Genomic DNA, 22,215 nt, shown 5'->3' with positions numbered 1-22,215 from the left:
TTCCAGTCTGGCTGGCAGAATTCTTTTTTGCCTGCAAGGGAGGTCAGCCTTTGTTTTATTTAGGCCTTGAAATGGAGGCCCACCCATATAAGGAAAGGTAATCTGGTATACTCAAAGTCCAGTGATTTAAATGCTAATCTCACCTAAAAACACCTGCACAGAAACATCCAGAATAATGTTTGATGAAATATCTGGGCACCACAACCCAGCAAAGTTGGCACATAAAATGAATCATCCCATTAGTTAATTCCAGTAATTGTTCAGTTTCTCATCCAATTCATGGAATCAAAGTAAAGCTAATGGGAATTTATTCTGAGGAGAAACATCTGACATTGAAAAGGCTATTGTAAATTCAGTCTGAAAATTCAACATTTAGGATGAGGATTTTTGCAGTGATTTTTTTAAATAGAAATACACAGCACCATGGTAAAAACAAGGTTCTTACTAAACAAAGAAACCTGTGGAGCAGAAATATACTCAGAATTGGCTGTAGTACAGAAATAATTCCTCATTTTGTCCACATAAGTGGACTACAAAATTGTTTCTTGAAAGGCAGGGGTGGGGCAGGCTGGGGAATGTTGCCCTATACCCATACTTTCTTTATTTCTTCCTGCATGCAGATCTTCTAGTGAAGAATGGTGGCATACCTAGCGTATTTGACACCCAGAATGACAAAATTATGTGAGAAAATTATTTTGCCTGTCTGACAAAATTATTTTCTGTTAATATAATGGTTATTACTAATTACTACAGAAAAAATAGTAATTAGTAAAAACCATTATTTTCTTGTTTCATCTTTAGTTTTAAAACAATTAAAAATTTAAATAAGGGACTTCCCTGGTGGCCCAGTGGTTAAGACTCTGTGCTCCCAAAGCAGGGGGCACAGGTTCAATCCCTGGTTGGGGAACTAGATTCCACATGCTGCAATGAAAGCTTTCACACAGGGTAAGTAAGACCTGACACAGCTAAATAAATAAATAAACATTAAAAAAAATTTAAATGAATACATTTCAATTTAAAATTTATTGTCCAAAATCAGCAAAAGATGTCATATATGAACCAGATTTTCACTTACCAAACAAAAGGATTACCTCTTGTAGATTGCACTCTGTTTGCTGTTTTAAATTTTTAAACACAAGTAAAAGCTCCAAGTTGTCACCTAAAATGACAGGGTTGAAATAATGACTTGTTTCTTTGTCTTTAAAATCACTGGCTTTCCCCATTTATTTCAAATCTCTGTTAAAATACGGGAATATAGGGGTTGGAGAAAGAAACTGAAAAGCAGAAGCAAGCTGGAAGGGTTCTGAAATACTGTGCTTGCACATATTAGCAGCACATATACTAAAAAAGAGTTCTGAAATATTGGTAACTGATTTAGAAACCAGTGTGGGCGGCTGAGTCCGCATGTGTCAGGGGCCAAATGTATAATCGAAACTTCTCTGAATTAACTTCCCAGGGCAACAGTGTTTGTTAAAGGAATAAGTAATAAAAATGTGCTGATATGAAGTCAAAGTCTATACCCAATGGAAATACACTCATGATCACCAAAAGATAGGTACAAAAAGTTCGTAACTGCACTACTTTTTAGAGAAAGAGGCTGAGGCTCCGAGTTCAATGACTTGCCCAGTTTCACAAATCTCCTCCCACCACGTACCTGTCAGTGGCCTTAACAGAGGCCACCAACTATGTGTTAGGCGCTGTGTGGGTGCTGGAGCTACACAGATGAGCACAGCAGAAATGAACAACTGTTATTGGCGTGCTCGACCTATTGGAGTGTAGGGGAAGGTTTTCTTCCCCCAGATTCATAGCGGGAATTGTGGTGGCAAAGAATAAAGATCAGTGAAGGTGATAGTTCTCATTTGCTGATCATGCACCGTCCTCAGTGTTGTACCATACACATACATTACATATATATATATATATACACACACACACACACATACATATACAGTGTGTGCTCATAGGGCACCGTCTACGTCCATATAATTATTTCTCAACGATCTTCATTAATACTCATTTTACTGAGACGCAAAAGAGTGGCTCAGTGAGTCTGATTCGCATAAAGTCAAAGAACAGTTAAGGTTTCCCTTCGGATTTATACCCTGTTCGGGCTGACTCCACGGTTCTAGGTCTCAACTCTTACACCCAGTTAAAGATTTTGGTTCGAATTGGGCCACGAGTCTGGAAAATGGAAGCCGCAATGCAGTCCAAGGTCTTGGGAAGGGGACGCTGGGCGAGAGGAACCACGTGGTGACAGAAACCTGAAGAGTCGGCGCCCGATTTCGGGCCACTGGGAGGAAAGGAGGGCGGCGGCAGGTCTGGGAAATTTGGGGGCCGTCTGGACAGAGACTGAGAGAAAGAAAAAGACAACGTGCGGACGACTCTCCGCTTCCTCGGCAAGAAAATTCCCACGGCCACCAGCGGAGTATGGAAAGCCGCAGGCGCCCACGGAGGCGCGCGGGGAGCGCGCGGGCGGTCCGGGGCGCGCGCGGGCGGCCCGGGGCGGGGCGGGGCGGAGAGGGCGGGGCGAGGCGGGGCGGGGCGAGGCGAGGCGGGGCGGGGCGGGGCCTGTTGCGCCGGAGCTTGGAGCGGCGGCGGAGAGCGCTCCTGCAGACCTCTTGGCTTTCCCGCGCGGCGCCGCCTACCGCCGCGCCTCCGCCTCCTCCTCGGCCCCGCCGCCGGCTTCCTCCTCCCCAGACTGACTGCAGCCCGCGCACCAGCCGGCTCCGTTATGGCGGCCCGCAGTCCCAGCGTGGTGGTGAGCAGCCTGGCCCGCCAGGCCCGTGGCGGCGGCCGCCGGCCCCCCGAGCCGCGGGGCCGCAGTGCGGCCTTGGGGCCGGGGGGCAGCATCTTCCTGGGTTCGGCCGCGTGTCACCCCGGGGCGCTGGGGTGACGGAACGACGAGGTCGGGGTGGCCGCCTCCGGAGAGCCCCGGGAAGGAGGGCTGCGTGTGGGAGGAGAGGGTGGAAATGGCGTTTGGGTTGACATGTGCCGCTGGCGAGCGTGCTGTGGGGAGGGGCCGTGGGCCAGTTCGGGAATGATCTGGCGCGGTGAGGGTGGGGGCTTGCTTAGGAGAGGCTCTTCTCTGTCGATTTGGAGTGTGGGAGTCCTCAGGGCAGCTCCGGAGAGGACCCCGGGGCACGGAAGCGACCACATGGGAGGCATGCGGGGACTGGTATTTTCACTTAGTTCTGCAAACATTATGATGAATATTTGTGGGAATGCGCATTGCCTCATTGCATCCTCGCGGCAGCCTTGGCAGCGGTAACCATGCCTACACGCGTAGAAAATAGTTAACTGATACTAGGTAATTTTCCCACAGCCCAGAGGTGAGCCAGGCCTCGTAATCAGATATGCTTGAATCCCAATCCGTTGCTCTTTGATGTCTCAGGGGACACAAAAATGCGAATCTGGTCCTTACCTTCAAGGACACTGGCACCATAATCCGTCTCTGGTATCCTGTCTCCAACCTCATTGGTTCTTGTTTCTCCAAGAAGCCAAGCTGCTCCCTCCCATTGCTTTCCCCTTCTGATCATGCTTGCTAAAAGAGCCAACCCTCTCTCAGTAGTTAAATGCCTTAGCCTGCATTATTACTATTATTATTTTAATAGTTACCTTATTACCTGTTGATTGTCTCTCCCACAAAGGCAGGAATCACAGTGCCTGGCACGTAAGAAATTCTCAATGATTTTCTGTTGGATGAGTAAATTAAATAAACCATTGAGCCCTAAAAAAGAAAGGATTCTATTTCATATTAGGCCAAAGAGCAGTGCTCTTAATGGAGTCTGCCCTGGGATCCTATCTATCATTGTCCTTACCTACCTATCCCTATTTAGTCCTCAAAACAACCCTCTAACAGAAGTATGGTTATCATTTTACAGATGAGGAATCCTTGAGTTCTTCTAGGCTCTAAATCTTTGAAGTTATTGAGAGGAGCTCAGACTGAAACCTAGGTCTCTATCAAGCGCCCATGGGCTTAAATATGATGCTAATAGTACCTACTCAACTATTTTTATTCAGTTGCTGAGGAGGTTCATTGGTTTTAGGTTTTGGGGTCCAATGCTTGCCCCAGCATACAGTGAATTATTTTTGCTATAACTGGCTGTTAGTTTTGTTTGAACATCAAGATATTCGTTGTGTTTTTGGTTTGCAAATTCCTGTTCCCTTTTTTATTTCCTTCCCAGAAATTGTCTACATGTTAGCAGTAACAAACACTTAAATAGTGCTTACTATGTGCTGGTTACTAGGCCCTTTATACATATTAATTGGTTTGATGTTTATTTAAAAAATTTACCTGACTCAGAGGTTAAGTAAGTTTCTCAAGATGACCCAGCAAACTAGAATTTGAATCTAAGCCATCTGGCCCCAGAGTCTGCTCTTAACCTCTCCACTTTTAAGTTCAAAGTGACAGTAGTAGGTGTTTATTTAGTACATACTATGTTTTAGGCATTGAGGTAATAAATGCCCTGCTATTGCTAAGTCACTTCAGTCCTGTCCGACTCTGTGTGACCCCATATATGGCAGCCCACCAGGCTCCTCCACCCCTGGGATTTCCAGGCAAGAACACTGGAGTGGGTTGCCATTTCCTTCTCCAATGTGTGAAAGTGAAAAGTGAAAGTGAAGTCTCTCAGTCGTGTCTGACTCTTAGCAACCCCATGGACTGCAGCCTACCAGGCTCCTCCATCCATGGGATTTTCCAGGCAAGAGTACTGGAGTGGGGTGCCATTGCCTTCTCCATAAATGCCCTAAGATATTATTAAGATAATAATAGATATTCCAAGGGAGGTTGAGGGAGGTAGATAAATACTAGTATGACCTTGGAGGCATAGATGGATGAAGTAACTTACCCAATATCAATCAGATGAAATTGACCCCCAGATCTGCCTGATAAGACCCATGCTACTTCTAACTATGTCTCTAAACTACCAGGGTAAACTTGGACACACTTGAACAAAGAACAAGCTGAATTTTTGCAGGTTATTATGAAGCATCAGAAATACATTATGTGGATAAAATATCTTCTACATTTCAGGATGGTAGTGCTAGAAATGTAATCCCTATTAACTGGGCTTAAATCTTACCCTGCCAGATTGTCACAGAATTGATAAAATAGTGCTTTTTTGGGGTCCACAACACTATCATTTTATCAACAGGGCTTACACTGACAGTGTAGACCAAAATTATCCTTGGTGACCACTGAGAAATGGAGTAGTTGAATTTGGTGGTTTCATTCTACAAATTGATTAATTAATGTGACGTGCATCCTATAGATTCATCTTAACTTTTTCTATCCATTTTTTATATCTAGGTATCACAGAAAGTCCATAGGCAAGAGGTGGGAAAAAGACAAAAGGACCAACCAGATCAGCAGAGAAGAAGGGTCTTGGAGTTCTTTTAGCTTTCTGTAGTTCACTAGGCAGTAATTAGGCCATGTCATTTTTACCCCCATTGTGAAGAGATGCTAAAGATGAAGATGTTCTAGTGTCCTCTTCTTCCTCTGTAATTGTATATTATGTACATCTGTAAGATTTATATGCTGTAAAATTGTCAGCCACCATTGTTAATATCAATATTGAGACTAGATTGTTATTTTCCTACCAGTGGCTGCCAGATTTCTAATATTTAGAAAAATTTGCTACAAATAAGAATTGAAACAAATGTTTTAAATTGCTGTGAACTACTGTCTTTAGCACTGTGCTTCTGATAATTGGTAGGCATATATTTTGCCCAGAGTTAACATGCCTATTATTCTGCTGTGCACACTGGAAAGGAAAGATGATAATGTTGGCTAAATGCATGTCCTTGTACATACATATAGTAGTTATGGGCCTGCTTACATAGAAGCAGGTAATAATTTATCCCTGAGTTGAATAGAATGCTGATTTTAATTCTTCTAAGCCTTAGATTCTTGTAAGGCTTTTAATTCTTTACCTATTAGACGGAGGGCAAGCAAGTGATATATGTAATTTATTTGTAAGTCTGATATAAAATTGGAAAATGAACAGACTACTAGCTTAAATTATTTTCACATTTAGGAATAAATGCATCAATAGTTCATAATTTTGGTCTTAAGATACCCTGAGTTATCACAAACTCCCAAGGGATATCTGCTTTGATGTTTTTTGAGAGTTTTGAAGTGTCTGAATATAAAAGGTAGAAATATGCCACCTGGTCATTTCTGCCCATTCTAGAATCTTGGAATTATTGTTGGTGTGTGCGTGCCAAATTGCTTCAGTCGCATCCAACTCTCTGTGACCCTGTGGACTGTAGTCCGCCAGGCTCCTTTGTCCATGGGATTCTCCAGGCAAGAATACTGGAGTGGGTAGCCATTTCCTCCTGCAGGGGATCTTCCTGACTCAGAGACTGAACTCTTGTCTCTTACATGTCCTGCCTTGGCAGACAGGTTCTTTACCACTATCGCCACCTATTACTATATACCTTTTAATTCACATTTTAAAACTCACTTCCTCACTTCCATTTAGTCTTGTTTAGACCCATAAACATTGTCATTTTTTGATCACAAATAGACCTAAGCCATCCAACTCACAGATGATTAATTGATATTGCACGTGTTATCTTAGTTCTAGTTAATTTCCTTGCTTACTGTAATTTTAGATAATATATCTTTGTAATTAGACATGTACAAATCACATTTCTCATGTATGAAAACCATTATTATAGATGTGACACATATAATTATTAAGAATTTGTGGCTCCAGTTTTACTGGAAAAGAAAATAATTTGGATAATTTATGATAGCAAAAGATTGACTTTGGTCCTAAACAAAAGATATTTAGTAATGTTACATCTTTCAGTCATCTTTCATATTAATGAAGGTGCCTTGTAGATTTTACCATTAACAACTTTATTATAGTTTATTATTTTTATTATTATTATAGTTTATTATTATTATTATAGTTTACTAATATTATTATTAAGTTTATTCTAAAACTCTGAGGAGATGCAGTCAGATTTCTGAACTGAGTAAATGGTAAGTATCTCAGAGCTATGAATAACTTATCTTTTGGCCATTTCTGGCTGAACTGGGACTCATAGTAGGAAAGGTGTATCTGCAGAGAAACCACATTTTCGTTGGTTTACCACTTCCAACCCCTCCAGAGCTCTCCCCTAAATATTCTGGGGTTGGGCCCTTCCCAAAGCCACCAGAAGCTTCTTTGTGAGCTTGACCCATTTTAAGTTCACATGTTGAAGCTTTAGCCCCGCCCCCTCAACTCCCCAAGCAGTGGTATTTGGAGATGGGGCCTTGGGAAGGTAATTAGGATTAGATAAGGTTGTGAGGGTGGGGCCTTGGCCTTTGAAGAAAGACGCCAGAGTTCCCAGCCCCGCCCTTCCCAACACACTCATAGCTAGGAGAAGATAGCTGCCTACAAGCCAGAAGAGGCCTCATAATGGAACCTACTTTGCTGACACCTTGATCTTGGACTTCACAGCCTCCAGAACACTGTGAGAAATAAACTGCTGTTGTTTAAGCCACCCAGTCTGTAATTTTTTGTTACAGCAGTCTAATACAGTTCTTTTAGGAAGTGTTGGTAGTCACCACTGTCCTTAGACACAACACCAAGCTACAAATAATAACATGTAATTTATACTCATATACGAAGTTGGGCATTTCTGTCACCTAGTTAATTTAGAAGGCTGTTTTAATTCGGTGCCAGAGACATGCCAGTCTAATTTACTGCGTTTGCAATTTAGGCAACAATATAATACTTTATCATATACTTTAAGCTTAATATTTCTTTAGGAGGGAGTCATTGGTGCTAGGTGACCTTGGGTTCCATTTATCTTTAGTGTGTATAAGCACTTTTGATAATCACACATTTGTGGGCTTGTGGAATTAGATATGGTACAGATTATAAGCTTCAATGTGTGTCTTTTCCATTAGATAATAAACTCTTTGAAGTTTCTTAATTTATAATCATCTTTGTATCCTCCTGCAAAATCTGGGGCATAGTGCTGTAATCAAGGTGGATGCTGAATGCATTTTTATGTAATTAAATATATTATGGTCCTTTCCTATCAAAGTACCCACTGGATTGTTAACTAATCCATATTAGATGGGGTTAATTCATATCAGATATTAACCAATTAATATTGAGATTCCCAGGTAGCTCAGTGGTAAAAAAAAATCCACCTGCCAATGCAGGAGACGCAGGAGACACTAGTTCGATCCCTGGGTTGGGAAGATGATCTGGAGGAGGAAATGGCAACCCACTTCTTGCGTGGAGAATCCCATGGACAGAGGAGCCTGGTGGGCTACAGTCCATGGGGTGGCAAAGAGTCGGAGCCAACTGAGCAACAACATTAACCGAATAACCCACATCAGATGAAACAATTAAGGGCTAATAGTTAAAGGCCGCCAAGTATATTTCTGTCTAGCTCTTCTAAGGATGGAGATTATTGGGCCTGTTTAATATGAAGCTTTGGTGTTTGGGATGATAAAAGCAAATTCCTGTTTATTGAATTATATTTTATGTTAATTCTTCTTATTAGTGATCTAGGTGGAAGCAAGGCTAATGAGTGGGTTTCAGTACCCTCTTAAGCTCCCATAATACATCTTTATTTTTAAAGTAGTTTAACACTGTCTTATGGTTATTCATTTATATGTCATGTCTTCTACTACACTATAAGCCCTTTGAGGGTAGTGGTGTCAAATTTATCTAATCATCTCTAGTATGTGCAACATAGTATGTACTCAGTAAATATTTGAGTATTGGTAATGAGAATTACAGGTTCTGAGTAAGGTCCTCACCACTTTAAAAATTGCTATTCTAATTCATATTTGATCATTAAATATAAGTTTTTAAAACTTGGATTTTTTTTTGTTAAGTGTAAAATTGAGAAAAATTGATGTTGGTGCCTTGTTATTAAAATAAATTTCTCATTGTTTAACTTTATTCACAACATACACAAGTACACATATTAGTATAATGAACCCTCATGTAGTCTGCCCAGTTCTGACAAAATCATATGTACTTCAAATTAGGATCCTCATAAATATACCCCATGTATTTATAGTGAATTATAGCAAAGTTGTGAATTTGTGTCTAAAGTACCTCAAGTGATGCACATTTTATGAATTCTTGTTTTTGCCTTTTGGAAAGAGTTACATTGATGTATTTTTTTAATGCTTCAAATAACAAATCAATCCTTTTACACTGAATGTGATATATAAATCGCATAGTACTGATTGAAAATAAAACCTTTTGAACTGGAAAATTTTTTTTTAAGAATTTCATTTTTCGGCCATGCCACGCAGCTGGAGGGATCTTAGTTCCTTGACCAGGGATCGAATCCAGGCCCTCAGCAGTGAAAGCATGGAGTCCTAACCACTGGACTGCCAGGGAATTCCCTGAGTTGGAAATGAATTCGGCATGTTGACAGAGAGAATTCCTCTTTGGGGGTATATCCCTGCTGGTCTGTCTGTGTTAGACTGTGTGTCTGGGATGAACTCTGGGCAGAATTCACATCAGCTTTGATGGAGACAAACAAGATTCTTGAAGTTCTTAGGATGCATGCAAAACCCATAGCCAGATACTGAGCCATTTTCACAGAAGCAGCAGTCTTCTGTGAGAGTGTTGCATGTTTAAAGAGTCTTGGGTGGGTCCTGGTTTATGCTTGTGACAGAGCAGTGAGTAACTGGGAGGAAGGGAAGCCATTTTGGTGCTCCGGATCTTGATTTTAAAGCACTCTGAAATGGTACATTTTCATTCTTGTCAGGTAATAGCAGATCTAGTCTGACAAGCCTGACATGAATGTTTATCCTCTCATAGGATCTGGCAAGGTCTGCCTCTCCTTTTCCCGAAACTTTCATTAGGTTTCAGTTTATAAAATTTAGCAAAGCAATACCTTGCTTGTTATGAAGCTTTATACAAATAACACTCCCTTAAAATACTCCTGTAGGTGTCCCAGGTGTCCCATTCCCATTCTTTTTGTAGTAATGTCTTCTGAAATAAGCCTGATGTGAATGTTGAGTGGGTACATTCGCACTTCACCCTAGAGGATCTGGCATAATCTTTCTCCCATACCCAAAATAGGATTTTCCTCCCTGCGTATGAAAGTAATACATGTTTGTTTTTCAAACAAACCAATATTGACTTCAGACTGCATGCCCAGCGAGCGCCTGTGCACTGCATGCTGCTGGACCTTGCCCGTGGACATGTCCCGATCCACCTGCCCAAATGCCCGCCAGCCTCCTGGCCACAGCTCCAGACGGAGGTGGCTGCAAACTACTACCAGTATGCCAGCACTGGAAACGCCACCAAAGTCTGGAAAACTCAGAGCTCTGGGGACTGAAGGAAAGACGACATGAACTTCAAGTTTCTTAAAATATAATTATCAATTCTCTGGATAATAGATGCATCTTAAAGGACATATTTTTAAAATTTATTGAAAACCAAGCTACTTGTCCTTAAGCACCTAACACAGTGCTGACTAGAGCTAGGAGATGCTCAATAGATAATAACTGACTTGGCAAGATTTAATTATGGTTTGACCAATATTTCTTGCCAATTGCCAAAGCTCATGTCATCAGCTTCTTGAATGTGATTTGGAAGATATTCCGTCTTGAATAAAATGTGAAACAAAATATAATTCTGGCTGGTGTCTTTGGAATAAGCTGTATTAGCACCACTCTAACCAATTGAGCTAACTGGTTAGGTGCTGAAGAAGTTTTAAATATAATGCTGAATAGAAATTATAAAAAACTATAATTTTTGTTTTAAAGTGAAATTGACAATGAAAACCCAAGTCAAGATTAATGTGCAGAAGGTGGCAGGTCCCCAGTTCTTACAGTTGACCATTGTTTGGTATATTCTTGCATACCAACCTTTCTTTTTTTTTCTTGTCTTTTATTTCTATTATATTTTTTTGTTTATAGATTTGGTTTTAATATATCTTAGAAAATTTCCCTATGCTTTTCATATTATATATGAAAAGACATACTACCACAACTAATTAATGAGGTCTTGAATTTTTAAAAAGCAATATATACTCATCGAAGACAATTTGAAATATATAGCTAAATAAAATCGCTATAACTCCACTCTCCAAAATAAAGGTTTTTGTGGTTTTTATTATAGTTTTTCTGTGTGTATGCATGCTAAATCACTTCAGTTGTGTCTGACTCTGTGTGACCCTATGGACTATAGCCCACCAGGCTCCTCTGTCCATGGGATTCTCCAGGCAAGAATACTGGAGTGGGTTGCCATTTCCTCCTCTAGGGGATCTTCCTGACCTAGGGATCGAACCTGTGTCTCTTACATCTCCTGCATTGACAGGCAGGTTCTTTACTACTAGCACCACCTGGGAAGTCCTCTGTGTGTATAGGTTCATATATAAAATTTAGAAAGCTGTAGTCATAGCATATTTTACCACCACAGGTACCACGTCCTCAGTGTTATTAATATTTTATTTTCCAGGAACTGGACATACCAAGATGACCAATATGTGGTCTTACTCAAACAATCTTAGAGTGTCTAGTATGAAGGCTCCTCATGAGTTGATTAGAACAATCTCAGACTTATACAAGCGTGGGTTTTTAAGGAATCACTTAGCTTCTTTGGTGGGTTTTTTTTTTCCCTACTGTGAGATGAGACTATTTTGATTTGAGTTAGGGAACATCAATTTTTCTTGTTCACTGTGATATTTTAACTTGTTAGACAATAGTGTATTAAACATTTTTTACTAAATTTTCAAGCATGCAAAAGTGGAGAGCATATTAAAAGTATAATTGATCTCCATATACTTATAACCCATGTTTATAATATCATCAAGATTTTTTCATATTTGTCTTAGCTATTTAAAGTTTTTCTTCTCTGCTGAACTAAAGAAATTTTCATGTCATTCTACTTCTGTAATCTTAACTGTTCATCTCTGAAACATGTGGTTGATTTCCTCTATAACTACAATTCATTATACCTATGAAGTTACAGAAAGTTCTTGGCCACAGTCCATAGAGTCACAGAGTTGGAAACAACTGAAGCGACTTAGCACACACAAGATATCTCATAATATCTAAATTTCTGTGATAGGCTAAGGTTTTTAAACATCTAAATCCAATCAAATATTTGTATCCTGAAATGCTCTCATTAACACAGCTGTATTTCTTTTTCAGATTAGCGATGATGAACCAGGTTATGACCTAGATTTATTTTGTATACCCAATCATTATGCTGAGGATTTGGAGAGGGTGTTTATTCCTCATGGACTAATTATGGACAGGTTAGTATGATCTCAAGTTGGAATTTTGTCTTTCCTTATATTAATTTCTAGTATCAGCAACTGTTTTTAAGTAGTTGATATTTGAACATAAACTAGGCCAGCTTTTCACATAATTGATGCTTTCTGTTTTAGAAGCCCTCTTGAGAAAAAAGGGAGGGGAGGAGAATTTACGAATAACCCAGTATTACTGGGAATCTGTATGGAGTAGAATAAAGTAAATATTGAAGGGAAACTGGAAGAATGAACTTTAATCACAAAGTCTGATTTCTCAACCCTGAACAGGGTAATGGACTGGGGCTCAATTATGGGAAGGCAAGGTCATATTTTGATTATTATGCACACTAGTTTGAAAATTTTCTGTTAAATGAATTGCAGTGAAAAACTTCACTTTGGAGAAGGAAATGGCAACCCACTCCAGTATCCTTGCCTGAGAAATCCCATGAAGGGAGGAGCCTGGCAGGCTACAGTGCATGGGGTAACACCTAATTTTATCTTGGCAATTTTTCATTTTTCCTCCCAAAGAGGCACTCCTCAGCTGTGTGAGCTTCGACTCCAATGAATCTGGACTGATCCCTGACTCAAGATACTTAAGAAAGACATTTATAGTGATGATGCTCATAGATTTTATATATGCATTGAAGACATACATACCAAATCTTGTACACAGAAAAATGAGTCATCTGTACACTGAAAAGTCAAAAGTAATAGTTCCTATGTGCTGGGAACATGAGAAAATATTTTTTCTCTCCCCACCCTTTTTTTTAAAGTTTTCCGTAATTGGGAGAAATTTTTTCAAAATGGTGGAAAGTGAATTTTATAGAAACCCAGTAAATAATTTTCAAGAAAATTTTAAAAGCAAAAACAAATATAACTAAAATTCCATGACTCTAACAAAACTATTTTAAGTTTTACACTTTTTTGCTATGATTTGACCACATTCACTGTCTTATAGTTACAACAAAATAAATATTTATAATTTACTTACTAAAAAAAAAAAACTTCACTTTATTTAAATGCTTGTCTTGTGTGTCTGGCTGTTCTTTTTTATTCTAAGATTATAATATCATTATCATAACTATATTCTAAAATATTCTAACTCTCAACGCTTAAACATGAAGAGTAAAGTTCTCTCAGTCTCCTGTACACATTTCTTCCCTACTCACTGCCTATGTATGTATACCATATATTTTAACACATGAGTATTGCTGTTGTATAGCTCTACAATTTACTGGACATTTTTTCAGATTAGTACATCTGGAGCTATCTCAACCTTTAAAATATATTTAATGGTTGCATGGCATTCCACTTTCTGCCTGTACCATAATTGATATAACCAGTTCCTTATTGGTGAATGCACGATGTCTCCATTATTTTGCTTTTACAGATCATACTAGAAGGGAACATCCTTTTACAGATATTTGGGCAGTTAACTTTATCCATGGGGAAATTTTGGGCCAAGGGGAAGATGTTTATTGAATGTTTTGATACTATCAAAGTATCCTCCAGAAAGTTACATTAACTTATACTCCCAATGGTATATGAGAGTGCTGTTTTCCTCACCATTTCTTCTAATATTATCAGAATTTGCCAATTTGATAGGTGAAAATTGTATCTTATTTTAATTTGCTTTTTAAAAATTTTCATGATATTATAGTACACACGGATTTTGAAGGTTTTTGAATTTTTTACCTTCGCTTTATGAGCACAGATAGACTTCATGGGGGTAGAGAATGTGTTTTGTGGAAGCTTAATCCTTTTTTTTTTACATTTGTAATGCGTTCATTTTATTTATTTATTCATATTTTTTTTAACTTATTTATTTTTAATTGAAGGATAATTGCTTTACAATATTGTGTTGGTTTCTGCCATACATCAACATGAATCAGCCACAGGTTTACTGACTTCAACCTCCTTTTTTTTTTAAATGTTTGTCCACTTCCCTCGGCTGGCAGGATCTAAGTTCCCTTACCAGGGATCAAATCCAGACCCTCAACAGTGAAAGCATGGAGTCCTAACCACTGGACTGCCGGGGAATTCCCATAAAGTTAAAATTTTTTTTTTAAATAACATAATTTAATTTCTATTAAATGATTGATTTTAATTTTTGTAGGACCGAACGACTGGCTCGAGATGTAATGAAGGAGATGGGTGGCCATCACATCGTGGCCCTCTGCGTGCTCAAGGGGGGCTATAAGTTCTTTGCCGACCTGTTGGATTACATCAAAGCACTGAACAGAAATAGTGACAGATCCATTCCTATGACTGTAGATTTTATCAGACTGAAGAGCTACTATGTAAGTATATTTCATATATGTTTAAAATAGCATGGCATTTTTATTATATGTATCCTATATGTATCAGCTTTAACTGATTATGCATAAACTCCTTTTGTTTATAAATTTTATACAAGAATCAAAATTGATCTATATTAATAAATAAAAACAAAACTACATGGATTCTAAGATTCTACATGAATTTATTGTGAAGCATTATGTTTTGCTGAAATAAAAAACAAAACCAAAAAACCCATGGCAGCTGTAGGTTTTCCTGCATGTTTTGAAGCTCTTCAAACTATACTTACATGTTCATTTTACATGGTTACTGAGCTTTTCTAATATATTCCCTAGTGCTTTGTATCCAAGTGAATATTGTCTTTTTCAAACTAGTTGCCTTATACAGTTGCCAGTATTTGTTAGTTTTTTTCAAACTTTTAACTTTTTATTTTGTATTGGGTATAGCCAATTAACAATGTTGTGGTAGTTTCAGGTGAACAGTGAAGGGACTCAGCCATACATATACATGTATCCATTCTCCCCCAAAACTATATTTATTTTAAAGTTTTTTTGGCTTAGTTTCGGTTTTCTGGAGTTTTAAAACCCCCTTGAGGAATTGCTCTTGGGACTTAGGGGATCCTCTACTTACTGGTGGCAGATATCCTCTCTGGCGCTAGATTGACTTGCAAGGGAGCCCTAGGCATTTGGAGTTAGTTGTAAGTAATACGGAGGCTTAGCAGTTGACCCTTAGAAAGCGTGTCGGAGTGCAAACATTAGCACATTGGAGAGACCACCTTTGAGTCAGTCGCTCTGTTTGTGTCACACAGTCTCAAATGCTTCAGAATATTGACAGAGTAAGCATTATTGATGTTTGTGGGGTAAACCAAAGTCCATGTCATCTTTTCATGTGAATCTCATCATCTGTATTTTTGATTTTTATTACTTCATACTGTTGCCTTTTTTCTGGTTGCATGTTGGCATTGTAATTCCTGAGAGTTACTATTTTCCTTAAATAGATTTTTTCTCTAGCTTCTTCAAGGATTAGGATGAATGTCTGATCTTTTTCTGTTTCATAAATCAGTATTGTAGGGCATCTTTTTAGAAACTTGCCTTATGTTTACACCTTCATTTGGAAATAAAGACCACTTATCTACATTTAACTTTCAGCCTCCTTTCTTTTCGTTAATCATCTATTTGACCCAAGTGTTTGACCTTTCCCCATTTTTATCAGTCCTGCCAGTGATTGGACAACTATTTAAGTATAATCATAGACAGTTTCCCTATCCTGTTAAAAATCTTTGTGCTTATATATCACGACATTACTTTGTAATTATAAACTCCTTTTAACTTGTCAAAGTCTTGCTTGAATTAAAGACTTGCTTAAATGCAAAATTTGGATTTTTACTTAACAGAAGTTGTTTTGCTGATTTACACTAAGATTTAATTCTAGTCAATATAACTGACTTTAATATGTTGTTGCTTAGAGGCTCACAGTCCAGGGCATGATTTCTCTTTTTGATCTTCTTAAGAATCCTCCTGCCCACACACATACACATAAAAATCAGTTTTGTTACTTTATGACTTCTACTTCATTACTCTGGAGACTTGTGCAGAATGTTCTTTCTTTGAAAAGAAAGCTCATTAAAAAATGAAGGGAGTTTAATATTTTCTTTTTAAGTGTATTTATAGTCATAGAGCAATTTGAAGCAGTAGGAACATTGACATTTTAATTCCGTTTTTTTTGGCTACGCCACACAGCATGCAGGATTTTAGTTCACTGATCAGAGACTGAACCTGTGCCCCCTGCAGTGGAAGTGTGGAGTCCCAACCACTGGACCACCAAGGAATTGCTAGTTTTTTCCTGTTAGTTTAGATCTTAGAGGATTGTTAAGCTGAATTCCTCAACTGATAAAAAGTGTTGAAATCTTGAACATAATTAAAGCAAATATTTAGGTAAATTTTCCCATAGAGAAAAAAATTATCTATTCTATTTGATGTGACATTTTGTGTAGATTTACTACTAAACAATAGAAATTAGGAAAACCATATATACTTTGTTGATTTGAAGTAACATTTCTACCCTCTTTAATAATTCATCAACTTGTTGTTGAAGATATTTGCATATGCATATTATAAAACAATTTAATATAATCGTAAAATAGACATTTAAAATTGTTTGTAGCATTGGTAACAATGACATTAGTGTAATCTTCACCAGTTTGAAGTAGTGAATTAAACATTAACTGATCTGTACTTATCCTAAAGAAATGCTCCATGAGTTCTTAAATTTTCCCGGATATATGAACAGCCGTAACAGTGTTAACACACCCTATGTAGTTTTTCTTCAGAATGAAAAGTAAATTTTTCTGATCAAAGAAAAAACCTGTAAAAGAACAGACAACCATAAAAAAATTATGAAGGAATTAAATTCCAGTACCTCTTTTAATATTTTGAAGAATTTTTTGTGTATACACACACATAGTATAGTTTACATACTTTTAGACTAGCTTTTCAGATTTTTATTTGCTTACTGCCTAGTTGAGAAATTGCCTAGGGATTCCAGATACCATGTTTAAATCTAAGATAGCCTTGATTTTGAGATTTACCATTACTTTTTGTACTGCTGAGAAAGAAGACACTGTCAGTTATAGCTGTAAGTTGCTGGCAACTGTCATGTGTCAATTTCAGGAGGTATTAAGATGTGTATCTATATCCTTCAAAAAGAAAATGTTATATATTCAGTGACCTTTTCTATCACTAAAATCTATGATATTTTAAAAAAAGCAGTGAGTGTGCAAATGTATTTTCTCTATTGTGAGTTCAATTTTGTAGTATTTTTTTTTTACTAAAATAGTTTAATTAAAAAAAATGAGACAGCCACTATGGAGAACAGTATGGAAATTTCTTTAAAAACTAGTACCAAAACTACCATATGACCCAGCAACCTCACTACTGAGCATATACCTTGTTGTTGTTGTTTAGTTGCTAAGTCATGTCCAGCTCTTTTGCGATCCCCATGGACTGTAGCCCACCAGGCTCCTATGCCCATGACATTTTCTAGGCATGAATACTGGAGTGGGTTGCCATTTCCTTCTCCAAGAGCATGCTGCTGCTAAGTCGCTTCAGTCGTGTCCGACTCTGTGCGACCCCATAGACGGCAGCCCACCAGGCTCCCCCATCCCTGGGATTCTCCAGGCAAGAACACTGGAGTGGGTTGCCATTTCCTTCTCCAATGCATGAAAGTGAAAAGTGAAAGTGAAGTCGCTCAGTCGTGTCCTACTCTTTGCGATCCCATGGACTGCAGCCTAGCAGGCTCTTCCATCCATGGGATTTTCCAGGCAAGAGTACTGGAGTGGGGTGCCATTGCCTTCTCCCATATACTCTGAGAAAACCACAATTTTAAAGGACACATGTACCCCAGTGTTCATTGCAGCACCGTTTACAGTAGCTGGGGCGTGGAAGCAACCTAGATATCCACCGACAAGATGAATGGATAAAGAAGTTGTGGTACATGTATTCAATGGAATATTAGTCAGACATAAAATCAGTTCTAGTAAAGTGGATAAATCTAGACCTTGTTATACAGAATGAAGTAGGTCAGAAAGAGAAAAACAAGTATCATGTATTAACATATATATGGAATCTAGAAAAATGGTACTGATGAACCTATTTGTAGGGCAGCAGTGGAGATGCAGACATAGAGAACAGATTTGTGGACACAGTGGGGGAAGGAGAGGGGTGGGACGAATTGAGAGAGTAGCATGGAAACATATACATTACCATATGTAAAATAGAGAGCCAGTGGGAATTTGCTGTGTGATGCTGGGAGCTCAAATCAGGTGCTCTGTGAGAACTTGGAGGAGTGGATGGGCTGGGAAGTGGGAGGGGACGTATGTATACCTATGGCTAATTCATGTTGATGTACAGCACAGACCCACACAACATTGTAAAGCAGTTACCTTCTAATTAAAAATAAATACTTTTTTTAAAAAAAAGAACAAAGCCTCATGAGGGAAAGTTGTCAGATGAGTAAATTTTGTGTGGGCCGTAATCAAAGGAAAAATTAGCCTGATTTATGATGTGTTCAGACTAAATGGCTTACCTTAAAATGAAATTGTTCTTAGGATTTTAAATCTTGCAGAAAACTTTTTTGAGTTAGGAATTATCTCAGGGCTTCCCTGGTGGCTCAGTGGTAAAGAATCCACCTGCCAACACAGGAGACCCGGGTTCGATCCCTGGGTCAGGAAGATCCCCTGGAGAAGGAAATGGCAACCCACTCCAGTATTCTTGCCTGAGAAATCCCATGGACAGAGGAACCTGGCAGGCTACAGTCCATGGGGTCGCAAAAGAGTTGGACACAACTAAACAACAACAACAACACATTTGAGAACAATGAGGGGCAGAGGGATTAAGTGACTTACCCAAGATCATGCCGGCCTTTGATCTGAACCCAGGCCTTTAATTCTTTTCAGAAGAGTCTTACTTGGGAAAATTTTTTAACTGACTTGGATCCTCTGATATGGGCTTCCTATTATTTCTTCATCAGTTTTGCATGCAAAGACAATTCATTTTGCCAATTATGGGATTTTTCCTCAATTATAATCAAGATTCATAAAGCTGTAAGTTTCAGTCTTAATCTTGGAGGTCACTTGATTAGTAGCTTGATTAGGCCAACTGTTTAATACATGAAAGGCGCAAATTACTTACAGCGATTTGTTATTTGTAAGAAGCTGGGTTTTTGAGTGAGTTTGTTAAAGAAAAATGCAGAAAGTATTGGAGTAGTTTCTTAAAGTGTCTCTTGTAAGAAGAGGTCAGTAGCTTTCAATCTGTATGTATTTAGTCAATTGCTTTAAGGTATGCTTTTTTCTCCAGAACAGTTGAAGTTTAAATGTAAAGTACCACTTTGATGTGGTCTAAAGCTTATCTTCTGTAAATCTATTTATATATATATATAAAGCAAGTGAAGTGATTTATGCCTTTCTCCTGTTTATTGAACTAAGACCATTGGACAATGAAGGGGGAAAGAATTTGTTCAGTTTAAATTGGCAGGAATGGGGGTATGTACTGTCCATGGTATGAAGAAACTCTAACAGAAAGGTCAAAAGTGTACTTTCTCATCCTTGCCTGTGGATTTTTACTTTGATGTAGTCCTTGTTGCGCAGCTTAGGTTTTATACAAGCACCCTGACTCATAGGACATGAAGGAAGTAGTCACGTTTGGCCCCATGAAACCACAAATTTAATTTTTTAAAAAATTGAGGGATTTCCCTAGGTGGTCCAGTGGCTAAGACTCTGCACTCCCAATGCAGGGGGCCTGGGTTCGATCCCTGGTCAGGGAACTAGATCCCACATGCTGCAACTAAGAGCTCCATGCCACAGCTAAGACCTGGTGCAGCCACATAAATAATATTTTTTAAAAAGAAAGGAAGTTTGATAAAATGGAAACACAGACACTAAGGGTATGTATCTGTAAACCCAAAGAACTTCTCTGGGAATTTTATGTAGTGGACAGTGACATTCTGAGTTAAGGACAGATTGGGCTCTCCCATGCCAGTACCATCATCTCAAGAAGGATGAAGTACTTGAGAGTCACTCAGTAATGAAATGCAGCAGGGAGACAGTGGGAACCTTGTCCTAGACGGGAATGGAGGAAGTGAGGGAAAGTCCTCTGGTGGGGCAATGGATTCATGGTTGTCGTTTGTATGCGGTTTGGGAACATGTACCTGTATTCTAGCACAGTGGACTGTAACATTTTTCTTAAATGAATGTTCTGTTTCAGCCTGCATTTTAAAAGTTGTCTGTGTTTTCATCAAAGAAGCCTTAGAAGCAAAAACCCTTGGGGCAAACACAAATATGGAGATTTAGATCTACCAGAGCAGCAGTGTCTTGCATACTTGGAGTTCTCTTGTCTGTCTCCCTATTACCATCGCCTTTAGATCACAGGGTTTTTTCCCCATGATTTCATACTTTCCATACTTTTCAGTTCTCAGATCTTTCCTCTGTACAAAAGGGTCAATTGAAGTCGGAGTGTAATACCAAATTTCAACAGAAGATGTCGCTGTTTACCTTGGTTTGTTGTGCTCGTTGAAAGCTTTAGGTTTTATACACTTTGTTTTCTAGTATGTGTTTGAAACTCTAGGTTTTCAGTTAGAATAAGAGGTGGAGATGAGAAGTGATATGCAAGGGTTTTTTGATATTGGAAGTCATACTTATGTATCTTATATTAGTTTGCATCACTGTGTTCTGTTGGCCCATTTGTGTTTTTCAAAAATAATATTCCATCAAATATGGACATGTATATAGAAGCATTCAGGCACACCTTGTTTTACTGTGCTTCATTTTATAGTGCATTTTAAAAAATAAATTGAAGGTTTTTGGCAGTTCTGTGTCAAGCAAGTCTGTTGATGCCATTTTTCCAGCAATACTTTTGCACTCATTGCATCTGTGAATTACATTTTGGTAATTCTCACAATATTTCAAGTTTTCATTATTATTATATTTGTTATGGTGATCTGTGATCAGTGATCTTTGATGTTACCATTACAAAAAGATTAAGACTCACTGAAGACTCCGATGATGGTTAGAATTTTTATTTATGTATATTTTGGGCAAGGTTGTACCAGTTTCATGTTTTATTTTTAAAGAAACTGCTGATTTCCAGAGTGCCTGTACCATTCTACACTCACATAAAGTATAAATGATCCAGTTTCTCTGTGTCCTCCACAGTGTTTGCTGTCACTATTTTATTTTCTTTTTAATTAATTTTTATTGGAATATAGTTGATTTACAATGTTGTGTTGGTTTCAGGTGTATGGCAGTGATTCAGTTATACATATACGCATATGCATGCGTGCCTGCCAGGTTGCTTCAGTCATGTCTGACTCTTTGCAACCCTATGGACTGTAGCCCACCAGGCTCCTCTGTCCATGGGATTCTCCAAGCAAGAATACTGGAGTGGGTTGCCACGCCCTCCGGGGCAAATTTCTGAACCTGCATCTTGTCTACCAGGCGGGTTCTTTACCACTGGCACCACCTGGGAAGCCCCACATAGGCATATCTCCATTTTTTTTTCAGTCTTTTCACATAGAGGCCATTATAGAGTATTGAGTGGAGTTCCCTGCACTACACACAGTAGGTCCTTATTATCTGTTTTATCTATAGTAGCGTGCATATGTCAATCCTAATCTCCCCATGTATCCCTCTCCCCCCTTACCCCTGGTAACCCTAAGTTGTTTTCTACATCTGTGACTCTATTTCTGTTTTGTAAACAAGTTCATTTGTACCATTTTTAAGATTCCACATATAAATGATAACATTTTCTAGCAATAAAGTAGTTTTAAATTAAGGGATGTACATTGTTTTTCAGACATAATGCTGTTTCACACTTCATAGACTACAGTACAGTGTAAACATAACTTTTATGTCCATTGAGAAACCAAAAAATGTGTGTGACTTACTTTATTGCGACATTCATGTTACCATGGTAGTCTGGAACCAAACCCAAAATATCTCTGAAGTATTCCTACATATAAAAGTAGAAAGTCTTCTTATCCCTTGTCACTGCTCAGAGGTAATTGTAGCTATAAGCTTTTTAAAAATGCTGAACAGAAATGGCTTCATAGGCAGCACATTGCTCTACAGCTTGGTGTTTTAGTTACTGTTTTTCATGACAGTATGTACAGATTGTCAGATTCTTTTTAATA

The 22,215-nt window shown here is 38.6% G+C and overlaps 1 protein-coding gene and 1 non-coding gene across 5 annotated transcripts in view; both read left to right on the top strand.

The window, feature by feature from the left end:
* The first annotated feature begins 2,566 nt into the window (after positions 1–2,566).
* HPRT1 (hypoxanthine phosphoribosyltransferase 1) overlaps positions 2,567–22,215 on the top strand; it is a 31,270-nt gene continuing 11,621 nt past the window's right edge. Inside the window, exons 1-3 of one of the 4 annotated variants that reach the window (XM_070464231.1) lie at positions 2,567–2,758; positions 12,134–12,240; positions 14,351–14,534. In XM_070464231.1, coding sequence (XP_070320332.1) covers positions 2,732–2,758; positions 12,134–12,240; positions 14,351–14,534 — 318 coding nt within the window. In that variant the 5' untranslated portion in view covers positions 2,567–2,731. The other 3 variants (XM_070464232.1, XM_070464233.1, XM_070464235.1) reach the window with 3 other exon arrangements.
* Positions 19,778–19,851, top strand: TRNAG-CCC (transfer RNA glycine (anticodon CCC)). Its single transcript has one exon. It is a non-coding gene; the product is annotated as a tRNA-Gly (tRNA).

This window comes from Odocoileus virginianus, unplaced genomic scaffold (genome assembly GCF_023699985.2).
Source record: "Odocoileus virginianus isolate 20LAN1187 ecotype Illinois unplaced genomic scaffold, Ovbor_1.2 Unplaced_Contig_21, whole genome shotgun sequence".
In the NCBI taxonomy this organism is placed as follows: domain Eukaryota; kingdom Metazoa; phylum Chordata; class Mammalia; order Artiodactyla; family Cervidae; genus Odocoileus; species Odocoileus virginianus.
Note: the sequence above shows the minus strand (reverse complement) of the source record. Positions and strands in the feature narration are given on the sequence as shown.